The sequence below is a fragment of the Vidua macroura genome, chromosome 4 (genome assembly GCF_024509145.1).
Source record: "Vidua macroura isolate BioBank_ID:100142 chromosome 4, ASM2450914v1, whole genome shotgun sequence".
Taxonomy (NCBI): Eukaryota; Metazoa; Chordata; class Aves; order Passeriformes; family Viduidae; genus Vidua; species Vidua macroura.
Genome location: NC_071574.1, coordinates 2,174,086 through 2,197,047, shown reverse-complemented (window position 1 = coordinate 2,197,047; position 22,962 = coordinate 2,174,086). Strand labels below are relative to the sequence as shown.

The 22,962-nt window shown below is 46.8% G+C and overlaps 1 protein-coding gene across 1 annotated transcript in view; it reads left to right on the top strand.

Moving 5' to 3' along the window:
• FRAS1 (Fraser extracellular matrix complex subunit 1) overlaps window positions 1-22,962 on the top strand; it is a 105,287-nt gene that overhangs the window by 55,819 nt on the left and 26,506 nt on the right. The window contains exons 19-31 of the mRNA XM_053975540.1: window positions 387-530; window positions 6,222-6,374; window positions 7,959-8,105; window positions 10,913-11,059; window positions 11,710-11,850; window positions 11,941-12,081; window positions 12,291-12,434; window positions 12,774-13,041; window positions 14,298-14,382; window positions 16,068-16,382; window positions 18,571-18,724; window positions 20,503-20,681; window positions 22,003-22,119. Coding sequence (XP_053831515.1) covers window positions 387-530; window positions 6,222-6,374; window positions 7,959-8,105; window positions 10,913-11,059; window positions 11,710-11,850; window positions 11,941-12,081; window positions 12,291-12,434; window positions 12,774-13,041; window positions 14,298-14,382; window positions 16,068-16,382; window positions 18,571-18,724; window positions 20,503-20,681; window positions 22,003-22,119 — 2,135 coding nt within the window. The remainder of the gene's footprint in view (window positions 1-386; window positions 531-6,221; window positions 6,375-7,958; window positions 8,106-10,912; window positions 11,060-11,709; window positions 11,851-11,940; window positions 12,082-12,290; window positions 12,435-12,773; window positions 13,042-14,297; window positions 14,383-16,067; window positions 16,383-18,570; window positions 18,725-20,502; window positions 20,682-22,002; window positions 22,120-22,962) is intronic.

Sequence of the window (22,962 nt, the reverse complement as noted above, 5' to 3'; positions counted from 1 at the left end):
GCTCCAAAATGGTGTTCATACAGTCCCAAGAGAAGTTTAATTTATCTCCCCTGTGCATCCCACTCTGGTTTTTTATATGCACAAGCATATGCTGGAGGGAGGAATAACAGGGCAAATCTCTCTGTCTCTTTTGTGTCTAGATCTATACCTTGATTAATGCAGGGAACAAATCACATTTCTTAAACTGGCAACCCATTCCTCATCTTGTTTCTTCAAAATGAGTATGTAAGAGCCTTCCAAACCACAACCCCCCAGTCCCTGGTGCCATTAGACCATCTTCTGCCCATGTTTTGTAGGAGTAGATGATGGTGGGAGCTGTTTTTTTGGGGAGGGAGGGGAGAGTGTGCGCCGGGAGCATAACCAGGAGTGTTGATTTTCTCCCTCAGCCTGCCATCCATCCTGCAAGACATGCCACGGCCCCTCTGCTTGGGAATGCTCAACCTGCCACCCCCATGCCACTCTGGATGGTGGGAAGTGCAGGACAGGCTGCAGGGAGGAGCAGTACCTCAACCTGGTGGGCTACTGTGTGGGTGAGTAAGGGGAGCTGCTGGGGGATGAGCTGACTGTGCCATTGAACTGCTGCTTCACACTGCCAGGAATGCTGCTTGGGTCCTGCTCAGAGCTTCAGGAAGAGGAGCTAGGGTAGAATTGGGGATCCAGAGAAGTAGTTTATGGGGCCCTAAAGAAAAGCTGGCACAGCAAGCGTTGCTGTGTGCATTTTTGGGAGGTGATAGGATTTCTGGATGGGGGTTGTGCTGTGTGGGTGCTCAGTGCCTGCACTTAAGCCCATCATCTGAAACCACTGATTGCATTTATCTGTTTAAAAAGAAAAATCGCTTTTAATCCATCACACAGACACGTATAAACATATCCTGGGAACTGCTCCAACTATTTCTGAGCTTTATCAAGCCATTTTTTTTTTTCTTTATCAAAAAAAGCTACGGTGTGTGAGGCTTAATCCAGGCTGAACAGTTCCAAATGAGATAAGGAATCCTAAGAAAAGGGAAAAATGCATTAGAAGTAATAAATATATCCATCGAGAGTCTATTGTTCTCAGTTTAATATGATTTCCCTTCACAGAGCCTTTTCTTTGCTAAACATCTATGTCCTGGACGTTCTTTAATGAAAGACTTGTTTCTTTGCTCTCCACAGCTTAATTCTATGAAGCATTTCTTCATCTCCCTTTTAAACAACAGTGATTGTTTTGTCTGCAGAGACAAAAAGAGCGGGGAAAGAAAGTGTGTGAGGAGTAGGAAAATATCCTGAAAGTACTGTACAGCTCCTTAGGAATTCGGGTTGGGGAATCAAGATAGAGTCAGATAAGTACAAACTGGAAATAATTCAGCATTTCAGTGTAAAGAGGTGTCTCTGTCCTGTACAATTGCAGGGGATACAGTGGTACTTAGTAATGTCCTGGCACCTCAGAGCTCTGTGCCCTGTATTTCTTCCACCTTACTTCCCCATTAATTTGCATTGTGCTTCCTGTGAAAGAAGTGCCGTGGAAAAGTGGCCTTCCCCTGTGAATTGTGTTGGGAAAACCTTAGTACCATTTATCACCAGTCAGGACTCTTTCTGAGGAGGGTTTATTCTTTGATTATCCCTTTGCTTGGTGTCACGGACCAGTTCTCCTGCTCCCAAATCCCAGTGATCAGGGAGCTGCCACAGGAACTGGAATCTCACAGGAGCTGGAAGCAGTGTGGAGGGCATTCTTCGTGGCATGGGAACTCTCAGTGTCCAGATGTTTCTTTGTCCCACTGAAGCTGTTAGAAGTCTTGCAGAGGAACATAACTGAGGTTTTTCACCTTGACAAAAAAGTTGTGCTTTGGCCCCAGATCTGCAGTCTGAAGCGTGTTGCTCTTTGTGCTAAATTTATGTGTGGTGTTTAAGCAAAGCATGTTTGTGGCCAGTTCTCCTGGAGGTAAAGAGCTCCACATCCAGGTTGTTAAGTTTCACTCGTTCTTCTCATTCAGCTCTGATTGAAATGCTGAATTTGCCCTTGCAAGTTATTAATTATCAGTTAAAGAGCAGCTGTCCCATAAAAGAGAACATTAAAACTCCTGACACTCTCATAAGATATGATTTGCATCAGAATCTAACAAAGCTTTTTTCCTTCGCCTCCCAAAGCAATATATTTTTACAATTATCTTCCCATTTATCTTTAATTCCCGACCCTGCAGGCAGAATTGTGTTATGGCTTATAGGGCCTGCTGTGCATCACAGTCACCTGCCATACTTTATGGACCTGGAGGGGGAAATCTTTCACAGAGGCTGGAGAAAAGCAACTGTCACTCCAAACCATTGCCTGGGAATTAATGATGTTATTGTGCATGTTACCTGAATGAGGATTGGAACATTTGCCTTGTTAATAGGAAAAAAAAAAGGTCTTGTTTTCAGCAGTTAATCAAATAAGCACTTCACATTTAAGCAGAAGAAAGATAAAATGTCCTCAACTTTCAGAAAATCAATGAGTCTCTGAGCTCTGTTTTGGGCACACAGAATTTGTGCCAGTTCTTCCCTGAGAGTGCTCAATTGATTAATTTTATTGTATAGTCCAAATGTACAGGAATGTGCTTGAGACTTGAGCCATCCCCTGTTGTGTCTCACAGCTTCTGTGGCGTTTGTTTTCACAGTTTGAAAACACTCTGTGATTTCCCTCTCCCTCTAGTCCAGCTCAGCTTCAGGAAACTTTGCAATCACCACTCTAAAAACCCCAACCGCTGCTGAAAGCCTTGTCCTGCCCTCGCTTTTCTGAGCTGAGGTTTCCCTGTTGATCTGGAAGCTTCTCTGTTGATCTTTTCCTGACCGCGTGGAAGGGCAGTTAGACAAATGCAGAAGGGCTGGTGTGGAAGGAAACTGTGAACACCAACTGATGGGGAATCCCCTGTAGTCTGGTCTTAACTCCAGCTGCAAGGGATCTCCCAGTCCCTGTGTTCCACAGGCCCTTGCTTTCTTAGGCTGTGTGCAATTGGGAAAATGTTCAAAGCTAAACCAGAAGAGCTCGCTCAGGAGGGGGCCTGTAAGAAGCTTTGCTGCCTTGCTCTTAAAATTCCAGAAGGGACACACTGACAACGAGACATATACTCAGTTCCTTGTAAAAGTGATGAGCTGTTGCTGTCTGTTTAGAGAGACATTGATATCACCACGGAGAGCTGGAGCAAGAGGGGCTTAGCTCCACTCACTCACTGGCGTGCAGCCTCCTCCAGGACCAGCAGCTGAGCTGCCAGTGGAGGGAAAATCCTTTCCCTGCTTTGGTCTGGGCTCCTTTGTGCCAGGAACCTTCCAGCTGGATCTCTCACCTCACACTGCCTAGGGAAGCTCTCACAGAGCAGGAAGATCCCTGCAAACGTGGATTGCACTTCACCAGAAATTCTCTTGGCTTGTTTCAGTGGCAGGTTCCCTCTCAGGTCTTGGAAAAGAGAGACAAGAAAAACATTCCAACAACCAAAACAAGCCAAAAATCCTGGTCAATGTTGCATAGCCTTTTAAACCAACCACACTGACTTGCTTTCTGGAATTACTGCAAGACCAGAGACTTTTTTGCACGTTGAGGTGCCAATGAAGTGTGTGGTGTTTGCAGTGCTGATTTTAAGTCGTGCTCTGTTGTAAACCTCAGGTCTTACCTTCGAGCACAGCACAAAACTTGCATCAGGAAATACTTTCCTGGAGAGCCCCTAAGAGGGGTGATGTGTTTAAACAATATATGCTTAGCAAGTGGTGGTGCTGAGAGGCAGAAATGCCACTGGTTTCCTTTGTGAGCACTCACAAACACTTCAGACATGGTTTTGTCTCCCCAACAGCCTCTTTTATCTTAGAACAATCTGTAACAGATAATTTCTGTATAGGAAGGGCACCGTTTTCTTGCTTTATTTGCTAAGAGAAAGCTTAAGAGGCTGTGGAAGTCAAGTAACTCTGGAAATCCATGTAAGTATTTCCATTCTACTTTGCAATGGAAGCAGCTTTATAGGAAGATCTGTGATAGGGAAGGTGATGGGGGTTGTTTTTGCATGGAGGTGAAGAAGGAGGAAATCACAGCCTGCTGGAAGGGGAGCAGGAGAACATTTTTCTTGGCGAGTGGGAGGAAAGTCAGCAGTCTCAGAAAGATGAGGAGGGAGGCATTGGGACTACAAGCAGAGTGGTAGCAGAATTCCTAAGAATCCAGTTTGCATACTGGAGGAGGTCTAAGGGAATTAACTAACTTGTGTGGTACTGACCTGCAGCCAGCTGGGGATGTGAAGGCTCCAGAAAACCCAAATCCCACAGGCTGTGCCCACTGGCTGAGCTGGAGGCAGGATTGACAGGGAGAAGGCAGAAGCAGGAAACAAATAGGGCTGGGGGGTGTGACTGAGAAGCACAAGGAAAACATCCCCCTTCTGTTAGAACTGGCTTCAAAGGGGGCCTGCTGTGAAAAAGTGAAATAATCTCTCCCTAAACAAAGCCCTTCAGTTCTTCCCTCGCTCTCTCTCTCACTCCCCAATGTCCCTGAAATTCACCATGAGCGGCAGCCCTGGGTTTTTTGTTGGTGTTGTGTGTGCTTTGATCTCCAGGCTTGCAAAGGAACAAGAGAGTGATGGGGCTGATTCATCCTAAAACAGTAACTGAGAAAACTCTTTCCACTCGCAGGAGCAAAAATAGAGGCTTGTGAAGAGCAAACTCTGCTGCAGCAGCACCGAGTTTTGTAGATACTTGGATTTTTAAATGTTAGTTTAGATTTTAGCAGAAAATCTAGGTTTTCTGCTGCAGATAGTGACTGTGTGGATACCCTACATGTTCTCAGCCTCCTCTTCATGCTCTGTTTATGAAACCTTTTGAGCAGATTTGTCACTCATTATACCCTGCCAAAGCTCTTTATTAGAGACCAGTGGCTCCAGCAAGAGATTTAACTGGAGTATTATTTTAGCAGTAAGGAGAGTCAACATATTACCAGGTAAATGTGGAAGTACAAAAAACTGGTTGGATTTATGTTTCTTTTATTGGTTATAAGTACATAAAACTCGTCACCCCACCTCCAGCCCATACAAATCACAAGTACTCAGGGCCTTTGGGATGATCTCATATCCTTGCTCCCTGAGGTGGGCTGCATGTGATCCTTCCTGGCTCCAAGAACTCCACCTCTGTACCCCAACTCTGGCTGGTCATTTCCCAGCTCCAAGGCTGAGAGCACGGGGCACAAACTCAATGGGTTCTATACCCTGCAAAAGCAGGAGGTGAAGGGGGCAGCTCTGTAAGAAGCTTGGATCCCTGCCTGCAGTCAGGACTGGATCAATTTCTGAGCTGCTTCTGGGCTCCTGCAGCAGTGTGGGGTGAGAATCACCTGTGTGTGACATGCAGGAGTTGTCAGCTGGGGCCAGGCTCCTGCAGCTATGGATGCAGAACTCCTCCAGGCTCCCCTGTGAGCCTGTGTTCAGCTTGTAAATCTAGATTGCCTGACAGCCTGTAGTAATGCTGTCACAAAAGACAGAAAGGTGAACCTGCAGCAGAAATCTGGCAAATCAAGCCTCATTGTTACATATCTTTCAAGACAGTCGTCATTTCCTTTATAATTTTCTCGATTACCATAATGAGGATTAATTTGGCTTCCAGGCTGCCTTACACTGCACCTTTGTGCACACAAAAGGCTTGTTGTCAAACCTTGTGAAGCACCTAAGTTCAGGTAGAGGTCAGGAGACGCAAGCTTGTGTCCTGCTGGGGAAAAATGGAAAAAGGAAAAGGTTTTGAGGCACTCTGCTGCCACTCTTGGCCTGGCTTTGAAGGCTGCTGTGGCTGTTTCAGAGTGTGGATGTCTCGTTTGTGTGGGCAAATGTGAGCAGCAGGAACTACAGGAGAAGGTCATGCAGCTGTACAGGTTCTGCTCCTCATTTTGCCATGGTGGGAGCAGAGCGAGGTGGGTGCCTGAGGCCTCCAGTGGAGCTAAAGAGGAACCTGTAGGCAGAGGCACTCAAAGTCAGAGAAAGGTCTTGGGAAGCAAAGGGCTTTGAACTGCCTTTGTGCAAAGCTTTCCCAAGCTCACTTAAGGATGGCAAAGAGGATGCTTGAATGGGGCAGGAGGGATGCAGGGGGAAAGTGACAACGTTGTGGTGCTCGGGAAGAGCACAAGATGAGGCGGAGGCGGGAGTTTTGGGTAGCGGGATTTGCTCTCAAAGTTCCATCCCTACTGCCCTCCTGCAGTTCTCAGCTAAGCTCTGTGCTGTCCCTCTGTGCTCAGCGTCCCTTGTTGCCTCTAGACTGCCACCCCCTGTGCCAGCAGTGCGTGGCCAACCTGCGGGACAGCGGCAGCGTGTGCCTGAAGTGCCGGCACGCCCGGCACCTGCTCCTGGGGGATCGCTGCCTGCCGGACTGCCCGCCGGGACACTACGCCGAGCACGGCGCCTGCAAACGTGAGTGCCTCCTGCAGACACCTCGGGGAGCTGCAAAGAGCTGCCTGCACCCTTGGGACAACTTCCACAAAGTGGTTCCTGCCCGGGAGAGAAGCTTTGTCCACCTGGCAGGACGCTGCACTGGGTTTTCCTGCTGGTAGGAGTTTCTCAGGATGTTTTGCAGCCTGAGGTGGAACATCACCCTTATTAAGGTCTGTTACTGAGGCTAGTGTTGCTGCAATAATGGCCCAGGAGGTGATGGCTTGTAGCAGGTCCCAGAACAGAAAGTCAATTCAGCTTTTTAGGCTGGTGCAATGGATGCAGCACCCAGGCCACATTTTATTTTCTAATATGTCCCTGCACGTCCTCCACTTTTTGTTGTTGATGTGGTTTCACATTCCAGTCATTGTCTGAGCTGCTTTCTACTCCCTGGGCTCTTAGAAGGAAGCAGGTTCCTTTTCTTGTTCTGTGCCTGGCAGGGACGTGCTAAAGCTCAAAGCTGAGCAATGGGTATTGCACTTTAGTTTTAGAGAAAGGAACCAAGACCAGAAATTCAGCACAGTGTAGATGCTCCTTTTGCAGGAAGTGGCATTTCCTAATCTAGTTTAGGGTGGGTGATATTTCAAAGCTTCTCTCCACCATTCCGGGAGCTGTGTGTTTGTTTACCTGTTTTTGACAAATGAGATCTCAGAGCTATGAAACATACTCTGTGTCACTTGATTGGAAAGGCCCCTGAGAGAGACAGAGAGGTTTTGCCTTCCTGGAAATGAAAGCCTAGGGATAACATTTCTTCCCTTTGGTTTAAAGATTTGATTTAAAAGGAGTTGTGCATTTTTCAGACTATGTCAAAGCCTGTAGGACATTTTGTTCTGCCTATTAAGATCCCCAGCACAACTCAGTGTGGTTGCTTCTGATTCCTTTGCCCACTCTCACTCATGATTAATTTTCCACCTATCATGATAGCTGTAATGATGGCATCAATCTTTAGGTAAAGGCCTGTCAAGAAGTAAAACAGACTAATCATTTTGTATCTAACCTCTCTGGAGAAAGTAATAGGGTACATTGGCCTCAGCCCCTGTGATATTTTAAATCTCTTTGGTCAGACTAAGAAATGAGCCCAAAAAGTCATGAGGGAAGTGGGGAGAGGGTGCATGTAGATAATCTGGTCTCCATCAGTGCAATTCCTGCTGAAGGGATGGATGTGAATCTTCAGGGAAGTGTGGAGCTGTTAGAAAAGCACCTGACTGTTCCTGCGTAGACAAAGAGGATCTAACCTGAAGCTAGCTGGGAGAAAGCATGAAAGGGAAGTATGTGCAGGCCCTTTTTTCACTCTTCTCTGTTAGACAGGTCCTGGCCACATCCTGCAAGGGTTTTTCTTAAGAAGGGAAGGCTGAAGAGAAGAGGGTAAAAAGAGAAAGAAAGGAGAGGATCCTTTCTTGGGTGGGGGGGCACTGTGCACCACTGTGGGCTTTGACTTGGCAGGAACTTTTGGTGCTCACCATCCCTGCTCTCAGTCTCTGAGGGTGCTTCTGCTGAAGCCTGTGAAACTTGCCCTGAGACCTGCTTTTCCTTGAACAGAAGCCCTGTTTTTTGCTGTCCCTGCAGGGTGCCACCCTTCCTGTAAAAGCTGCACTGGCGAAGGTCCCTCGTCCTGCTCCTCCTGCAAGGCCAGCCTGGTTCTGTCCCACACGGGCGCGTGTGCTCCGCTCTGCTCCCTGGGATACTACAGGGATGACAGGCAGACCTGCAGACGTGAGTGCCTCTCCCCCAGCCTCCTCTCCTTTCCACAGTGCTGTTACCAACCTGTCTTTTCTTGTTCCTTTGCTCACTGTGGCTGTTGTCTGGAAAAGAAAGGCTTCAAGTGCCTAAAAACGTGATGTGAGTTGACAGAGGTGATGAGTTGCCTCAGGAGCAGAGCCTACAGCAGGGTTGCAATTTCAAAACAGTTGCAGTTTTGTTATTGACCTCAAAAGACAAGAGGCTTTGTGTCCTGCTGTAAAAATCTGCAGGAGCGTTTGTGTAGGTGTCCCTGTGATGGATTCTGGACTTAATGAAAACTTGGCAAGTTGAGACCAGTTTTAATCAGTCCTTACTAAGGCAAACCCCCTCCCCACTGCACTACCTGCCAGTACATGCCATGGAAGCTGTAGCATTGATGTCCATTTCTCCTCATGTGAAACCCCAGGAGAAACAGGGTACAGCTTGGTAGACACAGACCTGAGCTGATCCTAATGATCTGGTGGAACTGATCTGCTATTAGGTTATGTTTTACCCTACTCTTGCTATCCTTTGTGAATCTCTCAGGGCCTCTCTTTTCCTTTATTATTTTGTGTTCACTCTGGCCCTGGGATATTCCTCTCATAAATTATTTGGCTCGATGTTCCAAAATGCAAAATGGTATGGCCCAAAGATGCAAAAAACTGGGAAAAGCCCTGCTTGAATTGTCCCACTGTAATACACACACCTAAAAATGAGTGAATGCTGCAGTGGTTTGGTCACTGTGAACCTGAACACTCAGATTAGAAGTCCTGCATTACCCTGATTTAAATTCTCACAAGTTATGATAGAGCATCTCTGTTGCACTGAGTCTGGGTATCAGTGTCATCCTACCTAGACCCAATTTTGTCACTGATGAGGTCCTGTAGGAGGAAACTGAAGTGGTTGTCAGCTTTACTTGCCTTTTGTTGAAATAGATGATTCTCCTGAAACTATTATTTCCATCTGATCAGCAGAAATGCAGACACCTTACTTAAGTTCAAGGAAATAGCTGGAAGGACTTGTACCATTCCTCTGTTGTGAAAAAAAAAAAAAAAAAAAGGGCATTCAGTAATAATAATAAAAAGAAAGTAATAAAAAATAGGAATTAAAAAAAAAGTTCTGGCTGGTTTCCTACAAGCTCAACAAAATACTCAGTTTTCTCCTGCAGTAGGGATTCTCTTCTTGCTTGCTGCACCAGAATATCTCCCTTGCTAATTAACATGCCCCTTTCTAATGAAAGCTTTCCTGTTGATAGCTCCTGCCTCAGCATATCAAGGTAGACTGGCAATGTTCCTGAGGCCTGCACCCCTCCTGAAATTGGTTCAGGGGCTCAACTGCAAATAGATTTTTTTTGCAAGCCAATTCAGCTACTCTAATCTCCTTATTGCAAATGGCTTTTTAAGAAGTGTTTGTAATCCTTGGAGCAGGGGGCTCAAGGCCAAGTGTGTTGGATTTTTGTCATTCCAAGTGTCACTTGTGCCTTTTCAAGTGCTGCTGATAAGCCAGGGAGATACAAATTGTCCCAGGCTGCTGGGAAACTGCCACTTGGAGGGAATGAAGATTGTTTAATCGGAGGTTGGCTGCTAGGCTGAGAAAATCTGGTCTCTCTTCAACATTTATTTTAGTCTCTTTGCACTTTTGAGGAACTCGGGGTTGGAATGAGGTTCAGAGAGATGCCGAGTGCACGTATGGGCCCTGGAAGATATTTTTAAACTCAATCACATCCTGGCCCAGGAACAGTGAGAAGCTTAACGAGTCCTTCACAGGCTTAAAAATGCAGATACAGAGTCATGCTGATAAAACAAGAAGACAGGTTTGCTTCCAGATACATTTTTTGCTTGCTCTTCTGGCATGCCTCCATGGGTAGCCTGATTTCTCTGGATTTAGACCTCATGTAGAATGTTTAATAGATGGTTCTTTGGAGCACTTGAAAAAAGTAATTTTTTCAGGTAGTGTTCTTAAGTGAAGAAAAATCAGAGTGGCACCAGAGCACCTAAAAACCAGCTGCTTGATTCTTTAGGTGAACATTTTGCTAGAAATTATTTGTACATCAATAAAATGCAGACCTTCTGTGACATTTTTTAGAGGCACTAAAAGAAGGAACTGTTTTGAAAAATACTGTGTTCTTGCTTCAGGGAGAGCAATGTGGGTACTTTCACATTTACTTTGGAGGTTTTTTGGTTATAAAACTGTGTCTTGAATTAACATGTCAGTATTTATCACCCAAACTGTTAGTACAGCCTCCTGCGAAGTTTAGTTCCTGGACATCAAAGAGGTGAGTTGAAGTATTCTGAACCTCTGGACTTTGATCCTAGATTCAGTAAATCCCTGAATTATTTTTTTTTCCTGGCATCTTTATTGCTCCCTGCAGCTCCAGAATTTCACACTGTGCGCAGATAAAAAGGTGGAAACGTTAAGTGAAATTAAATGGGCCTTTGGTCCCACCAAGGATTGCAGCAGTCTACTCTGCTCTCCAAATTTTTGTGTTTCTGGGTAGAGAGTTGTATGAAATGCAGGCTGTACAAAGGAAATTTAAAAAAAAAAAAAAAAACAGAGACAGGGAAAGCTCTTATTTGGGGATTTGGATTCAGGGTCAATGTTTTACCCTGACCTGTCCAGAGGAAAGTAAGAGGCAGCGTGAGGGTACATTCCAGCCTATTCCAAATGGAATAGCTTTGGAGAATGTGAAAAAGAACAAAACAAGCAAGAACCCTGAAGTCTCCACAGAGGACAAGAGGAGTAGCAAGGCTGCAGGGTAACAGCATCAGGAATGACACTGGTTTTCCTTGTCTTCCCCGCAGCTTGCAGCAGCCAGTGCCGGAGCTGCGACTCGGCCGCCGGCTGCACGTCGTGCAGAGATGCAGCCAAGGTGCTGCTCTTTGGGGAGTGCCAGTACGAGAGCTGTGCTCAGCAGTACTACCTGGATTTTTCCACCAGGACTTGCAGAGGTGAAAAATGCCTTGCTGGTTTCAATGAAAAGAAAAAAAGAAAAAGGAGGAAAGGGAAAAAGGAATAAATGCGAGTGCCTTGGCTAAGAATCCGTTAGATGGCAGCGGGAGCTGTGCAGGTGGCCTGCTTTAAAAAGGGTGCAGGAAAGGGGAAATTGTTCAGTGACAGGTTGCTTGCAAGGTTTCTGCAGGTTTTTTTTTTTGCTTTTTGGGCAGCCTGCTGTCACATACTTGAGCCTTTCAGTGGAACAAGATTATTGCAAATCGCTCTCTTGTAAATGATTTTGTAACTGAGCCAGCAAAGTTTTCAGGGGTCAGGTCCAGCAATTCATTTAGTCACGGGTCAGCTGATAACGAGTGAGCTTGCCAGGCTAAGTCTCTTTTCGGGGGCTTATCTGGCCTCCCGTACTTACCTGTGTCTCTCTCTGTCTGTTACTAAATCCTGCATCACCGGATGGCTGCAGAAACAGCAGTTTGGAGTGATTTAAAAGACACGTGACTTGAAAGATTTCCAGAGCTCCCCAGCAGAGTGTTCTATGATGGAAATAAGTGATGTTTTCCCACAGCTTGTAGACCCCGAGTGCTAAGCCCTTGTGCAGGGTGAGCACCCCAGAAAGGGCTGCCCTGAACTGATTTTTGTTTTCTTCCAGAGTGTGACCGGAGCTGTAATGCCTGCAAAGGTCCCCAGAGGACTGACTGCCTGCAGTGCATGGAAGGCCACGTTCTCCACGAAGGAGCTTGTGTGGAAGAGTGCCCTCCAGCTTTCTACCGGGAATCAGACACGTGCCAGAGTGAGTTTTCATGGAGCATTGCTTCCAACGTGTTTCCCTGCTTGTCTCCCAAGAGCTGTCAGGCTGAGCTCTTTGCCTGTGTCTCTTTAGGGTGTGATCAGCCCTGCCTTCGGTGCCAGCAAGCAGACAAGTGCAGCCTTTGCCCAGCCCCCTTCTTCCTCCTGGGCAGTGTTTGTGTTCCCAAATGTGGGCAGAGACATTACACGGACGAGGCACAGCGCGAGTGTGCAGGTGAGCATGGCGAGCTTGGTGCAGGCACGGTGGGCAAACGAGGAAGGAACTGCTTGCCAGCTTTCATCATAACTCTTTGCCCACTCTCTTGACTCTTTAAGACACACATAGTGGTGTTTCTGCTCTGAGCCTTGGGGACAGCTCTGTGTGCCAGTGGTTGCGCTGGTTTTGCAGTGTCTCAGTGGGGTTGTGCTTTCCGTCCGATGCAGCTTGTCCTCCTGGATGCCTGGAGTGTGACAGTGGCAGGCTGTGCCACCTCTGTGACAGCACCACGTTTCTGAAGAATAAAATCTGTGTTTCTGCCTGTGGCCAGGGTTTCTATGGCAATCCACAGACCAGAGAGTGCGAAGAAGGTGAGTGTCTCTCAAGAGACAGCACCATTTATCATCACTGACAAGCCAGTGACAAAATGTCTTGGGGGAAATCACTTCCTGAATCAAGTTTAGTGGTTACTTACCCATTCTTTATTCTAAATGAAGATTTACTAGTCTGTCTGCAGTTGGCTTTCAGTTCTGTGATTGGGAAATCAAGGCGGGAAGTGATTTGCCCAAGTCTTGGTGAGGATTGGGATGGATTGCAGTTCACCTGGGTCAGGAATGAACAGGGCACCCAAAAAATAGTGCTGACAGGCATGACGCCAACACAGCCCGCGGTGGTTCTTGCAGTAACATTTCTCCCTTCTTTCCCTTCAGCCAGCAGGCATCCCTGGAGCTCTCATGTGAGCAGCACCCTCCGGGTGGGCATCGGCGGGGTGCAGCCCTTAGACCTGGCCTTGCTGGGCTGCGATCCGGCCGGTGCCTCGGGGCAGCCGCTGTTCCAGGTGGACAGCATTCCCTCCAGCGGCCGGCTGGTGATGCTGCAGGACGGGCAGGAGGTGCCGCTGAGCCGCGGCCAGCGCTTCAGCTGCAGGGACGTGCGGGACAGGAGGGTCCGCTTCGTGCACAGCAGGGATGAGCCCAGGTGACTCGGGGGAGGCTTCTTTCCTGAGCTCTTGCCTCGCTAAAAAAACTGCTGTATCTCGAGAACGGGTATTTCCTTCTTTCTTGGAAGCTTTCCTACAGGGAGGCACACTTCCCACCGCTGCTAAATCAACTTCCAGCGTACCTACGCTGTACTGTAGCATAACTGGTGCTGCAAAACTTCTCAGTTCACTGTGACCCCAAACTTTCTGTGCTTTTGGGGTGCAGGAATCTGTCCCATCCTCAGGATACTCAGCTGAGAGTTAAAGCTGGCATATTAGTCTGATTGTTACTACGGTTTCTTGATATTGTTAGGAAGATGCTCAAGTGATGTCACTGCTGTGCTCTTTGGCGTAGTTTGCCTTCAGCCATTCCTTGTTTGCCTCCAGTGTGAGCTCTGTTAGTACCCTGGAATAATTAGCGGTGATTAGTAGCTGGCAAAGCTCACACTGCACAGGATGTTGCAGGGAAGCAGGTTTTTCCTGCAGCCAGGCAATAAGCCAGACACTCTGCCAAATTTCACACTTGATTCGCATCACCATAAAGCCTTGGCACCAGAGTGACGTGGGTGGAACTGTTCTGAATTTCTGGCTGTATAAATCAGGGAGGTCTTCCATCTAAATCAGATCTGAAGAAGACTTTCAGGGTGTCCTGATGCCAAGTGTTAGCTGGTGTTCACCAGACTTCAGGCGTATATTCCAGTAGCCTGCTTTTTTTTTTTTTTTTTTTTTTTTTTTTTAAGTCTCCCTGGTAGCCACCATGAAAAGTCAGCATCTTGTCTTAAAAAACAAAGCTGCTTTATTAGAAAAAAAAAAATTATTACTCTATTTATTATTTATACTGTTACTTTAAACTTCAAGGTGTTTGGGTGGCATCACTGAAAAGTAAATGGGAAAGAAAATCCCTGGCAAGTCCTGAAGCCAGATAAAGTGAGGCTTTTCCTTAGCAGCAAGTGGCTGGCATTTAGAATTGGCACTTTTTCTTGGGGATGCCATCCAATGTGGATAACGTTACTCAAAGGGAGATGAGGGTATATTATCACACAGCTAAAGGTGTTTTATTACCTGTTGTGACTGTTGTGAATCTTCAGGAAAAAATACTATAAAAACGTAATTGAAGAAAACTTGAGCTAAAGCTTCTGTCACTGAGCCAGTCATTTTTGCTGAATACATAATGTGCTTATCATTCCTGAGTCCTGGAAGAGTATTTCATTAATTTATATTATCCTGTATTTTGGCTTGTTGGGGACCTGTTTAGGAAAGGACAGTTTTCCTTGAAGGTCAGTGACCAACAGTCATTCTCCCACCTTGAGGTGATCAACATTCAAGCCTTCTCAACACAGGTAACAAAGCCTGGAAACAGCCCCAAATCTGGTACCATTTGAAGCCCTGGATTCTTGCAGGGATAAAAAAGGAGCTGGGCAGAACTTGAGCAGGGGTTCAGATCAGGCAAACTGGGCTCAACTCTCCCTTAGGGGCGGCCACCAGGAGTCACATGGAGGAAAGGGACCTGGGGAATTGACTGGAGAGGTTGGCCTGTGTCACTTTGCTTGTGTAGGGAGCTGGAGCTGTGCAGTCATAGAGCAATTATCAGTGAGGGCTGAGGAATCCCTACTGCTCCAGTTATCCTTTGGATCTGCTGAGGCTCCAGTTCAGCCTCTTGCTGCAGGCCAATTGGGCCAGGATTGATCCCGATGGCAGGAGAGCTTTGACACTCAGGTTCAATGCTCTGTTCTGGGAGAAGCTGGGAATTAAATCAGCATGAGCTATTTAGAGTGTGTCTCTTAAACTTCTCGCCACTTCTGGGCAAGGTGACAGTACTGCCAAGTGTCTGTGTCTCCTGTATTATTGTTATTTAAAGTCTGTGGCACAATATATGGGTCTCACCCCAGGGAGGTACAGGCACTGAGCAGGTTCCAGGTTTCCAGGGAGGCTTTGCAGCTTGCACTGAGCTTTTTCCAGTGTGGAAAACTCGATCAGAAGTTGTGACTACTTGGCATATCCTCACAAATAGAGACCCTGAAGTGCAAAGGAGAATCTGCTACTCTTAAGGCCCATTTGCATCTTCAGAGGGGCACCAAATGACTTGACAGAACTCTTCTAGTGCTGGCTCCTTCCTGCCTACAAGCCTGGCTCAGCCTCCACCCTCCCCATGAGTAATTTATATTCCATATTAGTCATTCCCCTAACTTCTGGAAATTAGAAGTGCTCTAGTTTGTCCTTTGGAATAAGACAAACTGTGGGTTTTGATCCTGCTGTGTGTATATTGATTCTGGCTGGTGCTGAGATCTTGGCTCAGCCTAATCTCTTGTTTGCCTCAGTAGGACGTTCACCTAAGTAAGAGCTGCAGTCACTGCCCCAGAATACATAAGTGAGGTTTAATGATAGGAATTCTGGCTGTTGATCCCTAATAACCCTGGGAAGTTGTGCACAGGTGAGGTGGCTCTCTGATGGATGTTCCCAGGGCTTTGACTTTGTCTCTGCAGGACCGCTTCCCTCCCGAGGCAGGGCATTACCCATGGCAAATGATGTTTATTGGGATCAATAGAGACTGCAGATTGAAACTTTTCTTGATGACAAAGAACTGGAGAACTAATTTAAACCAGCAGAAATACGGCCTCTAGCAGGTTTTTGGTATAAGTTGAGGAAGGCTGTGGGGAGTGTTGGAAATGAAATAAATACTGATGATGAAGACACCTGGTTTTGCTGTCATCTCAAAAGCCTCATGAGGATCAGCTAGAGTCAGATGCTTGCTATATAAATGTCCCAAGTTTTTGCCTTTCCTAGGCCTAATGTGGCATGAGAATCTTCTTTTAATGGGACTAATTCAGTTTAAATGCTAAATATTATTAGATCTGCCCATCGGGGGGAAAAGGTGTGGAGAGCGATTCTCTGCTGCTAAGAAACAGGAGATTACCAGGGATGAAGTGAGCTGATGTCCTTATCCCCAAACTTTTAATTCCAGCCTTTGATCATGACCCAGTCTCCCAGGCTCAGCAGACGCCTCAGAGCCGCTTTTGTGTTCCAGGCGCCGTACGTGTTCAGGAACGAGCCCCTCCTCGTCGGCAGGGGGGGAACCGGCACGGTATCGGAGCTGGTGCTCGGCGTGGGGGACAGTGACAACCCTCAGGACGTGGTGCTGATGGTCTTGGAGCCCCCACGCCACGGGAAGCTGCTCGGGCCCCCTGGGGACCCTGCCACCTTCCGCCTGGGCGACCTCGCGGGCGGGCGGCTGCGCTACGCCCACGACGGCTCCGACAGCCGGCAGGACGCGGCTCTTCTGCAAGTGAGCGACGGGTACCACTTCCAGAACATCCTGCTCCACATCAGGATTGCTCCCGAGGTATGTGCTGGCACATAAACCCTGGAGAAGTGCTGCTCTGTCCCTGAGGTGTCACTAATCCTGAGTAACCAGCTGGAGGAAGCGGTGGATTGATCGGGTTTTGGAGGGCACCCGAATTTTTGGTTTGCAACAGCTCCAGTTGTGCAGCTTCGATGATTCAAAGTCCATAGTTATTTGATAAAAGGTAATAAATTGTAATAAAGCAGGAGAAAAATGTGAAGATATCTTCATTCCTTACTAATGTGAAAGAGTAGCACAAAGTGGAGCTGTCATTAGAGAAGGTCATGGCTTGCAGTCTTTTATGTAGAGATTGGACACAGTGTCTTGGAGTTCCACCCCTTGGGAAGGAGCTAGGAGGAGATGACACTGCCCCTCTTTTGCCCTCTCTGCTGTGTGAGATGTCTTTCTCAGCAGCTTGGGCAGGACAGTTTGAAGGGAGCTTTGCGAGCCCTCCATGTGGCCCTGGAGCTCTGCACAAGGAGGCAGTGATCCCATTTGGACCCTGCAGATTCCCCTAAAGCTATGGGTAGTAATTAATGTTAATTAGTGCCGTGACTCACACAGCAGTCTGGGGATGAAAACAGAATCACAAGGGCTGTGAAAATGCTTGGACACCACTCTGTGTTCTTTGTAACACCTTTTTTCCCCCCACTGTTGATTAAGCAGGTTGTTGTAAATGCCAGTGAGTGTGAATTGCTGAGAGTAGTTTATTTTATTATCCTGTTTGGTGCTCCCTTGTCTCTCCTTATCATTCCACATTTCTCTGTGCAGCACTTGGCTACAGAGGAGAATGAAGCTGGTGACAGAGGTGAGAGCAGGGCAGCTTTTAGAGCTTTTTCCACTCCCTTTGGTTGCTAATGGCTGCTTTTCCCACCCAGACCCTTTGCTGGAACTGTTGCAGTCTGAACAGGGACATGGAAGCCTTTCTTTTCTGAGAGGCCAGGGGGAGCACAGAAAAAAAAAAAGACAAAAGATGTTTATTTTAGGGGTACCCCAGACCTCTAGAGATCCAGCTAAGGGAGGCCTACAAGGTATTTGCAAGGCAGCTGACCTTGCCCTGCCTGGGAGCAGGTAGCTGAAAACACTTTCACATGTTAGAAATATTTTTTAAATAGATCACCAAGCAAAAAGAGCTGTCTCACGAGCCTGTTCTTATTAACAAGCAGCATCAAAGCCATGTGGGAATGGTATCACAACGTGCTGGATAGGTTTGATATGGCCAGTGAAGGAACATTCAGTCATTTAGTGACCTGAGAGCTGAAGGTTTCCATGTTTATAACAAACCCACAGTGTAGGTGGAGTAAAAATCAGGTGGGTGCACAGCAGACATGCCAAAAAGGAGGTCGGAAATCATCCTGTAATGTGGTTCCATTTCACAAGCATCTTTTTAGCTCTCTCTCCTGTCTCTGTGGCAGATCCAGAAGAGCACAGCAATGAGTCATTTACCAGGTCGGGGGCTGATTATGTGCAGTAGTAAGTGAGGAGGAGGGTGATCCCTTAGATGGAGCAGTCAGAATTTTGACTGATCACACAGTTCAAGGTGAACTGCAGCCACAGCCAGCTTCAAGGTGAATGTGCAGAAATCCAGAAAAAAAGTCACATTTACAGCAGCTGGGGTTATAAGAAAGAGCCATGGCATGGAAGAGGTCACGGGGGTTTTGGTGACCTGTCCAACAATGCAAATTAGAGCCATAAAGGGCTGATACAATCCTTGAATGCCAGAGTAGTGTTACTGAATTAAAAGGGAACTGTAGATAGTGAAACTATTACTGCAATCCAGTGCTGACATCCAAATTTCAGGAAGCTTAAATTAATATTGGACAAAAAAAAAAATTAAAAAAAAAAAAAGCCACATGAATAGTTTGACGGTTAGGAAACCCACCGAGTAACTAAAGACTTGGGTGGATGCTCAGAGAGAATGAGGATGGTGGTAAAAGACAAAATTATGGAGGAAGACTTGGGTCAGCAGCAGGAAATTAGGAATTAGAGGACGAGGTCAGTTCTAGAGGCTGGGAATGGGGTCTGAGGGATGCAGCAGAAGGATCCACAACCATTTCTTCAAGCAGACAACCAGGGCGGAACGCTTAACAAATTCCAGAATATTCTCCTTGATGCTTTCTTTTCCCTCGGAGTAATTCCAATTACTCGCACTGCAGTCAGCCTTTTCCCGCTGTCCCCCTGCCTGCAGAGTGCCAGGAGCCCCCGGCTGGTGAGCAATTCCCTGGTGTGGGTGCCCCAGGGAGGCATGCTGCAGATCTCCAAGACGATCCTGCACGCCGAGCTGCCCGGTGCCCGGGACTCTGACATCACCTACACCATCGCCGAGGAGCAGCCCAGACATGGTAAATCCCCCTGGAGTCCTGCTGCCCAACAGCAGCACCCTTCCATGGTGTTACACGTGGTGCACATTTGGGGGAGTGTTTCCTTAGAATGGTAGGCTGGCTGAGTGCTGCTAGCCTCAGCTTTTTCCGCTTCTAATGGCCAGGCAGAGTAACAAAGCACTTTTGCCCTTCCAGATCATCTGCGTTCCTCCAGTCAGGTGGTGGAATCCTGGTGTATTTACAGCCCTCAGAGAGCAGAAGCTTAGTGCCAAAAGATAATCCTCCGCAGTGAATGTCTGCCTTGAGGAGCACAGAGCGGTGTCTACCTCTAAAAACTGCTGAGCAGAAGCTTACCTTGAAGAATTCCCTAAATTCTGTGATTTTAGATTTAATTTGTCCCAGAGGAAGGGGTTGCCAACTGAAACAGGATTTGGTGATGTTGTTTGGATCTGTAGATAATTCTTGTCCCCAGATTCCTTCTGAGAGGCTCTGAGCTCAGCACTCAGAGCAGTGACTTTCACCAGCAACCTCATGCTTAGGGAGGATCTTCTGGGCACAGGGTAAGGGGGGGGGTGTGGAAGGTTCTGGGATTTGTGACCGAGCTATAAATGGAGAAAAATGGAAAATGGGATGAAAAAGAGGTGTCATGTGGAGAGAAACGAAATATGGAAAGAAAAGAAAAATGCTCTTTTCTTACTCAGCATCACCACTTTCTTCACAAAAACCACATCTTCCAATAACATATTTTGCACTTCTAAGAAATGATACCGCATTTAATTTGTTGACCTGGCAAAATTAGAGGACCCCTCTAGCAACATCCATGCTTATTTTATTTCCTTTTGCTGTGAGGACAGGCTGGTTTCCATAACAGCTGCCAGCACCTGATGGAAACAGAGATAATGAGAGTTTTGCAGTTTAGAAGAGAAGTAATTAATTTGTATTCCCCCTTTAGTTTTCTGCAGATGAAGGTCTATCTTCTCGTTTTTAATAAGCATTTACACGAAAACAGGAATTTTTCCCCGAGGAGCTTGTCTCCTGCTGCCTAACCCTAACTAAAATTTATAATCCTGTGTTTGTATCACCATAATTATTGCTGCTGTGATTAATTGCAGTAATATAAACAGGTCTGTAGCTGCAGGTGAGAAAGAAGAAGCAGAAATCAATGATCTCCAAAATTTTATCTAAAATACTGTTTTGCAGAAAAGAAGGGTAAAAAAAAAAAAAAACAGAGAGAAATGTGGAAAACTGGTCCTGAATACAGAAGGGCTTATCTGCCTAACTTAGTCTGTGGCTGATGGGAGAGATATTCATACCTATAGAAAACATAGAATTTGATTTTTAGATTTTTAGGGGAACTCCCATGAGCAAAACCATAAGATCTGGAATGTAATTAGGGTACTGATGAAGGAATTTTAGCCCAGAGTTTGATGATCAAATGGAAGCGTGATATTTCATCTTGCTGAATTACTTTTTTTTTGTTGCCCCAACTTTTCAAGGGTGGTTTGGGGAAATGAAATGGGAGAGCTTCTGGTGGATGATTCACATAACCGAGTGGTTAATTATCAATCAGCAGAATTATCAACCCGTTTAATGGAATTAATTAACAAGATACCCCAGTGTCACCGGGATGTCTCAATGTCTGCTGCTGGCTTTTGGGAGCTCTGCTGGTATTCCTGTCACTTAACACTGCATGGAAAAAAGCTCAGAGTGGGTGGGCATTTGCCTTGGCTGCCCCTTAGCTGCTGCAAGGGCACCTCTTGCTCCCTGTGTTCTCCCAAGTTCCTCCTTGCTTTTCCCAGGGGAAGTGGTGCTGCTGGTGCCGATGCCGGCGGACGGCCCGGCGGACTCCTGGCAACTTTTACCCAACGGAAGAGCGGCCTCACCCACCACCTCCTTCACCCAGCAGGACATCAGCGATGGCATCGTGTGGTACAGGCACTCGGGGGCTGAAGTGGAGAGTGACTCCTTCCAGTTCCAGGTATTCCTTGTCATTCCATGTCCTTTCCCTAGAAATACCGGGTGGCGGCTCTCTGGGGTGACTCCGCTTGTGTCCTGCGAGGCTGAGTTTTAACAGCGACACAGATGTGTGTGTGAATGCACACTGGCAAGCACACCACCCTCTCATAAAACCTATAATATTTACACCAAGTGAAAAACGTTCCAAGTGCCTTTTTAAAAATGGTGTGTTTGGTGAGCCCCAGAGCCACACAGCCCTCGGTTTCTAAGCTAATAATTTAATTTTGGCTTCAGAGCCCTTCGTCTTGCAAACAGGCCAAAAGGTAGAAATACTCCCCAGCAGCTGAGAAACTGAAATAAATCCCCACTCCCCACAGGTTTAAGAGCCATAAAATTCCTCAGACAGGTCCTTGCTGTTTGCTGGGAGGGTTTCACAGCCTGCCCTAAGTAAGCCTACGTGAACACTGGCAACACAATGTTTGTTACATCTGGTTTACAAGGCAGAAGCAATTACTGTAGCACCGCAGAGGCAATTAAGGTAATTTCTAAAGTAATTAACATAAGTGATAATGAGGAATTTGTGAGCGTCAGTGTTGAACAAGCTAATCTTTGGCTTAATTGCTGCATTCCTCTTATAGACTATGCATTTTGCATGAGTTCAGTGTTTGGGTTCAGTATCTCAGAGCAAGAGCAAGAATTGTACAGAGAGCTCAGAAAGGGAGCTGGGAACACCTGGTCACATCAGGAGACCGCTAACCCCTGTCCAACTCCAAGCCTTGAACTTTGGGTTGGGACATTTCGGGACCAACATGTTGTTTTCATCGGTTTTAGGACGGAGCAGGTGCAGCAAATGGCTAAAATGACATCATTCCTTTCATCAGAGCTTACATTTTTATGCATTTTCTAAAAATCAAGCTTCAGGATGTCCATTCCCGCTCACAAAGTGCTCTCTGGAGTTCCAGAGCACACTGCCATCCCTGCTAAAAGATAAAGCAGTAACTGAGTCTGTCAAAGAAGGGAGCTGTATTTCTTTGGGTGCTTACTTCACCCCAGGATTGCTGGGAACATTTGCAGGCTCACCTCTAGGGAATGGTTCTGGTACTCTTGAGTTTTTACCAGTTTCATATAATTTGCTTTGTGTGTCTTTGCTGCAGGCTTGCAATTAGGAGTTCGATACCCTTGACTTATTTTTTTGGTGCTAGAGTGGACAATATTTATGAGCCCGTGAAACACAAGTGCAGCCCATCTTGGAAGCTGTTGGGACCACAGAGAGCCACTGCCAAGGGAAAGTCTGAAACTGATCTAGAAATCACTTATCCATTCATGTGACCTTTCCTTCCCAGGTGTCCAGCTCTGCCAGTCCACAAACCAGCCTGGAAAGCCACGTGTTCAACGTTGCTGTTCTGCCCCAGACACCCAAGGCCCCTCAGCTTTCCCTCGGCTCCTCTCTGCACATGGCTGTAAGTGATAACACCACACAGATGGCTGGAGTAGGAATGGGGAAAAAAAACAGATCAGAAGAGGAACTGGGGTGGGGGAGTGCAGAAAATACCCATGAGAAGCTGAAAAACTCAGTATTTAAAGGGATGAATGTGCAGACTGGGAAGGAGAGGGGGAAAGAGAAACAAAATCAATGTTTTGTGGAACTCTTACCCTTTCCTGAGAAGCCAGGAGGAATGGCAAGAGAGAAAAGCTGTGGCTTAGACCGTAATGAATGGGTTTTGCCAGTAGTTCCACTGTAAACTTGATCCCAACTGTAGCTCTGGGAATGACCCATTTGGATGAGAGTGGTCTCTCCAAGGTGGTTCCTTCCCCGGCTGCATTGATTGGAAAGATGATTGTGGAGTTTAAAGTCGGTTTTGTGGACTCTCAGACTGCGGTGCAAGCCTTCCATGTGTGTCCCCATCACGTGTGGGTGAAGTCCAGCTGTCCCCTCTACTTCTCCTGCTCTGCATGCCAGGCATGGGGCCAGGAAAGGCACAGGAAGCAATGGGAGAGGGATTAGTGGGAAGCCTGTGGCACAACAGCCTTGTCAGGGTTTGAAATAGTGGCGACCTTTCCTGGGTGATAATGAAACATGGTCAGACTGCTACTTGGAGCCATTTATCTTCCTGCTCCTGACTTTTTGTTGTTGTCATTATTGACAAAATTGATGGGAGAGATGTCTGGCAGAGCCACACAGCACTGGGTTTTATAGCTAATTACTCTCCACAAAATTCAATAGGGCCATAAAACACCTTTTACCTCACCACCTGCGAGTCCCACCTTTGGGAGAGACAAATAGGCCTTGGAGGCAGAGAGGA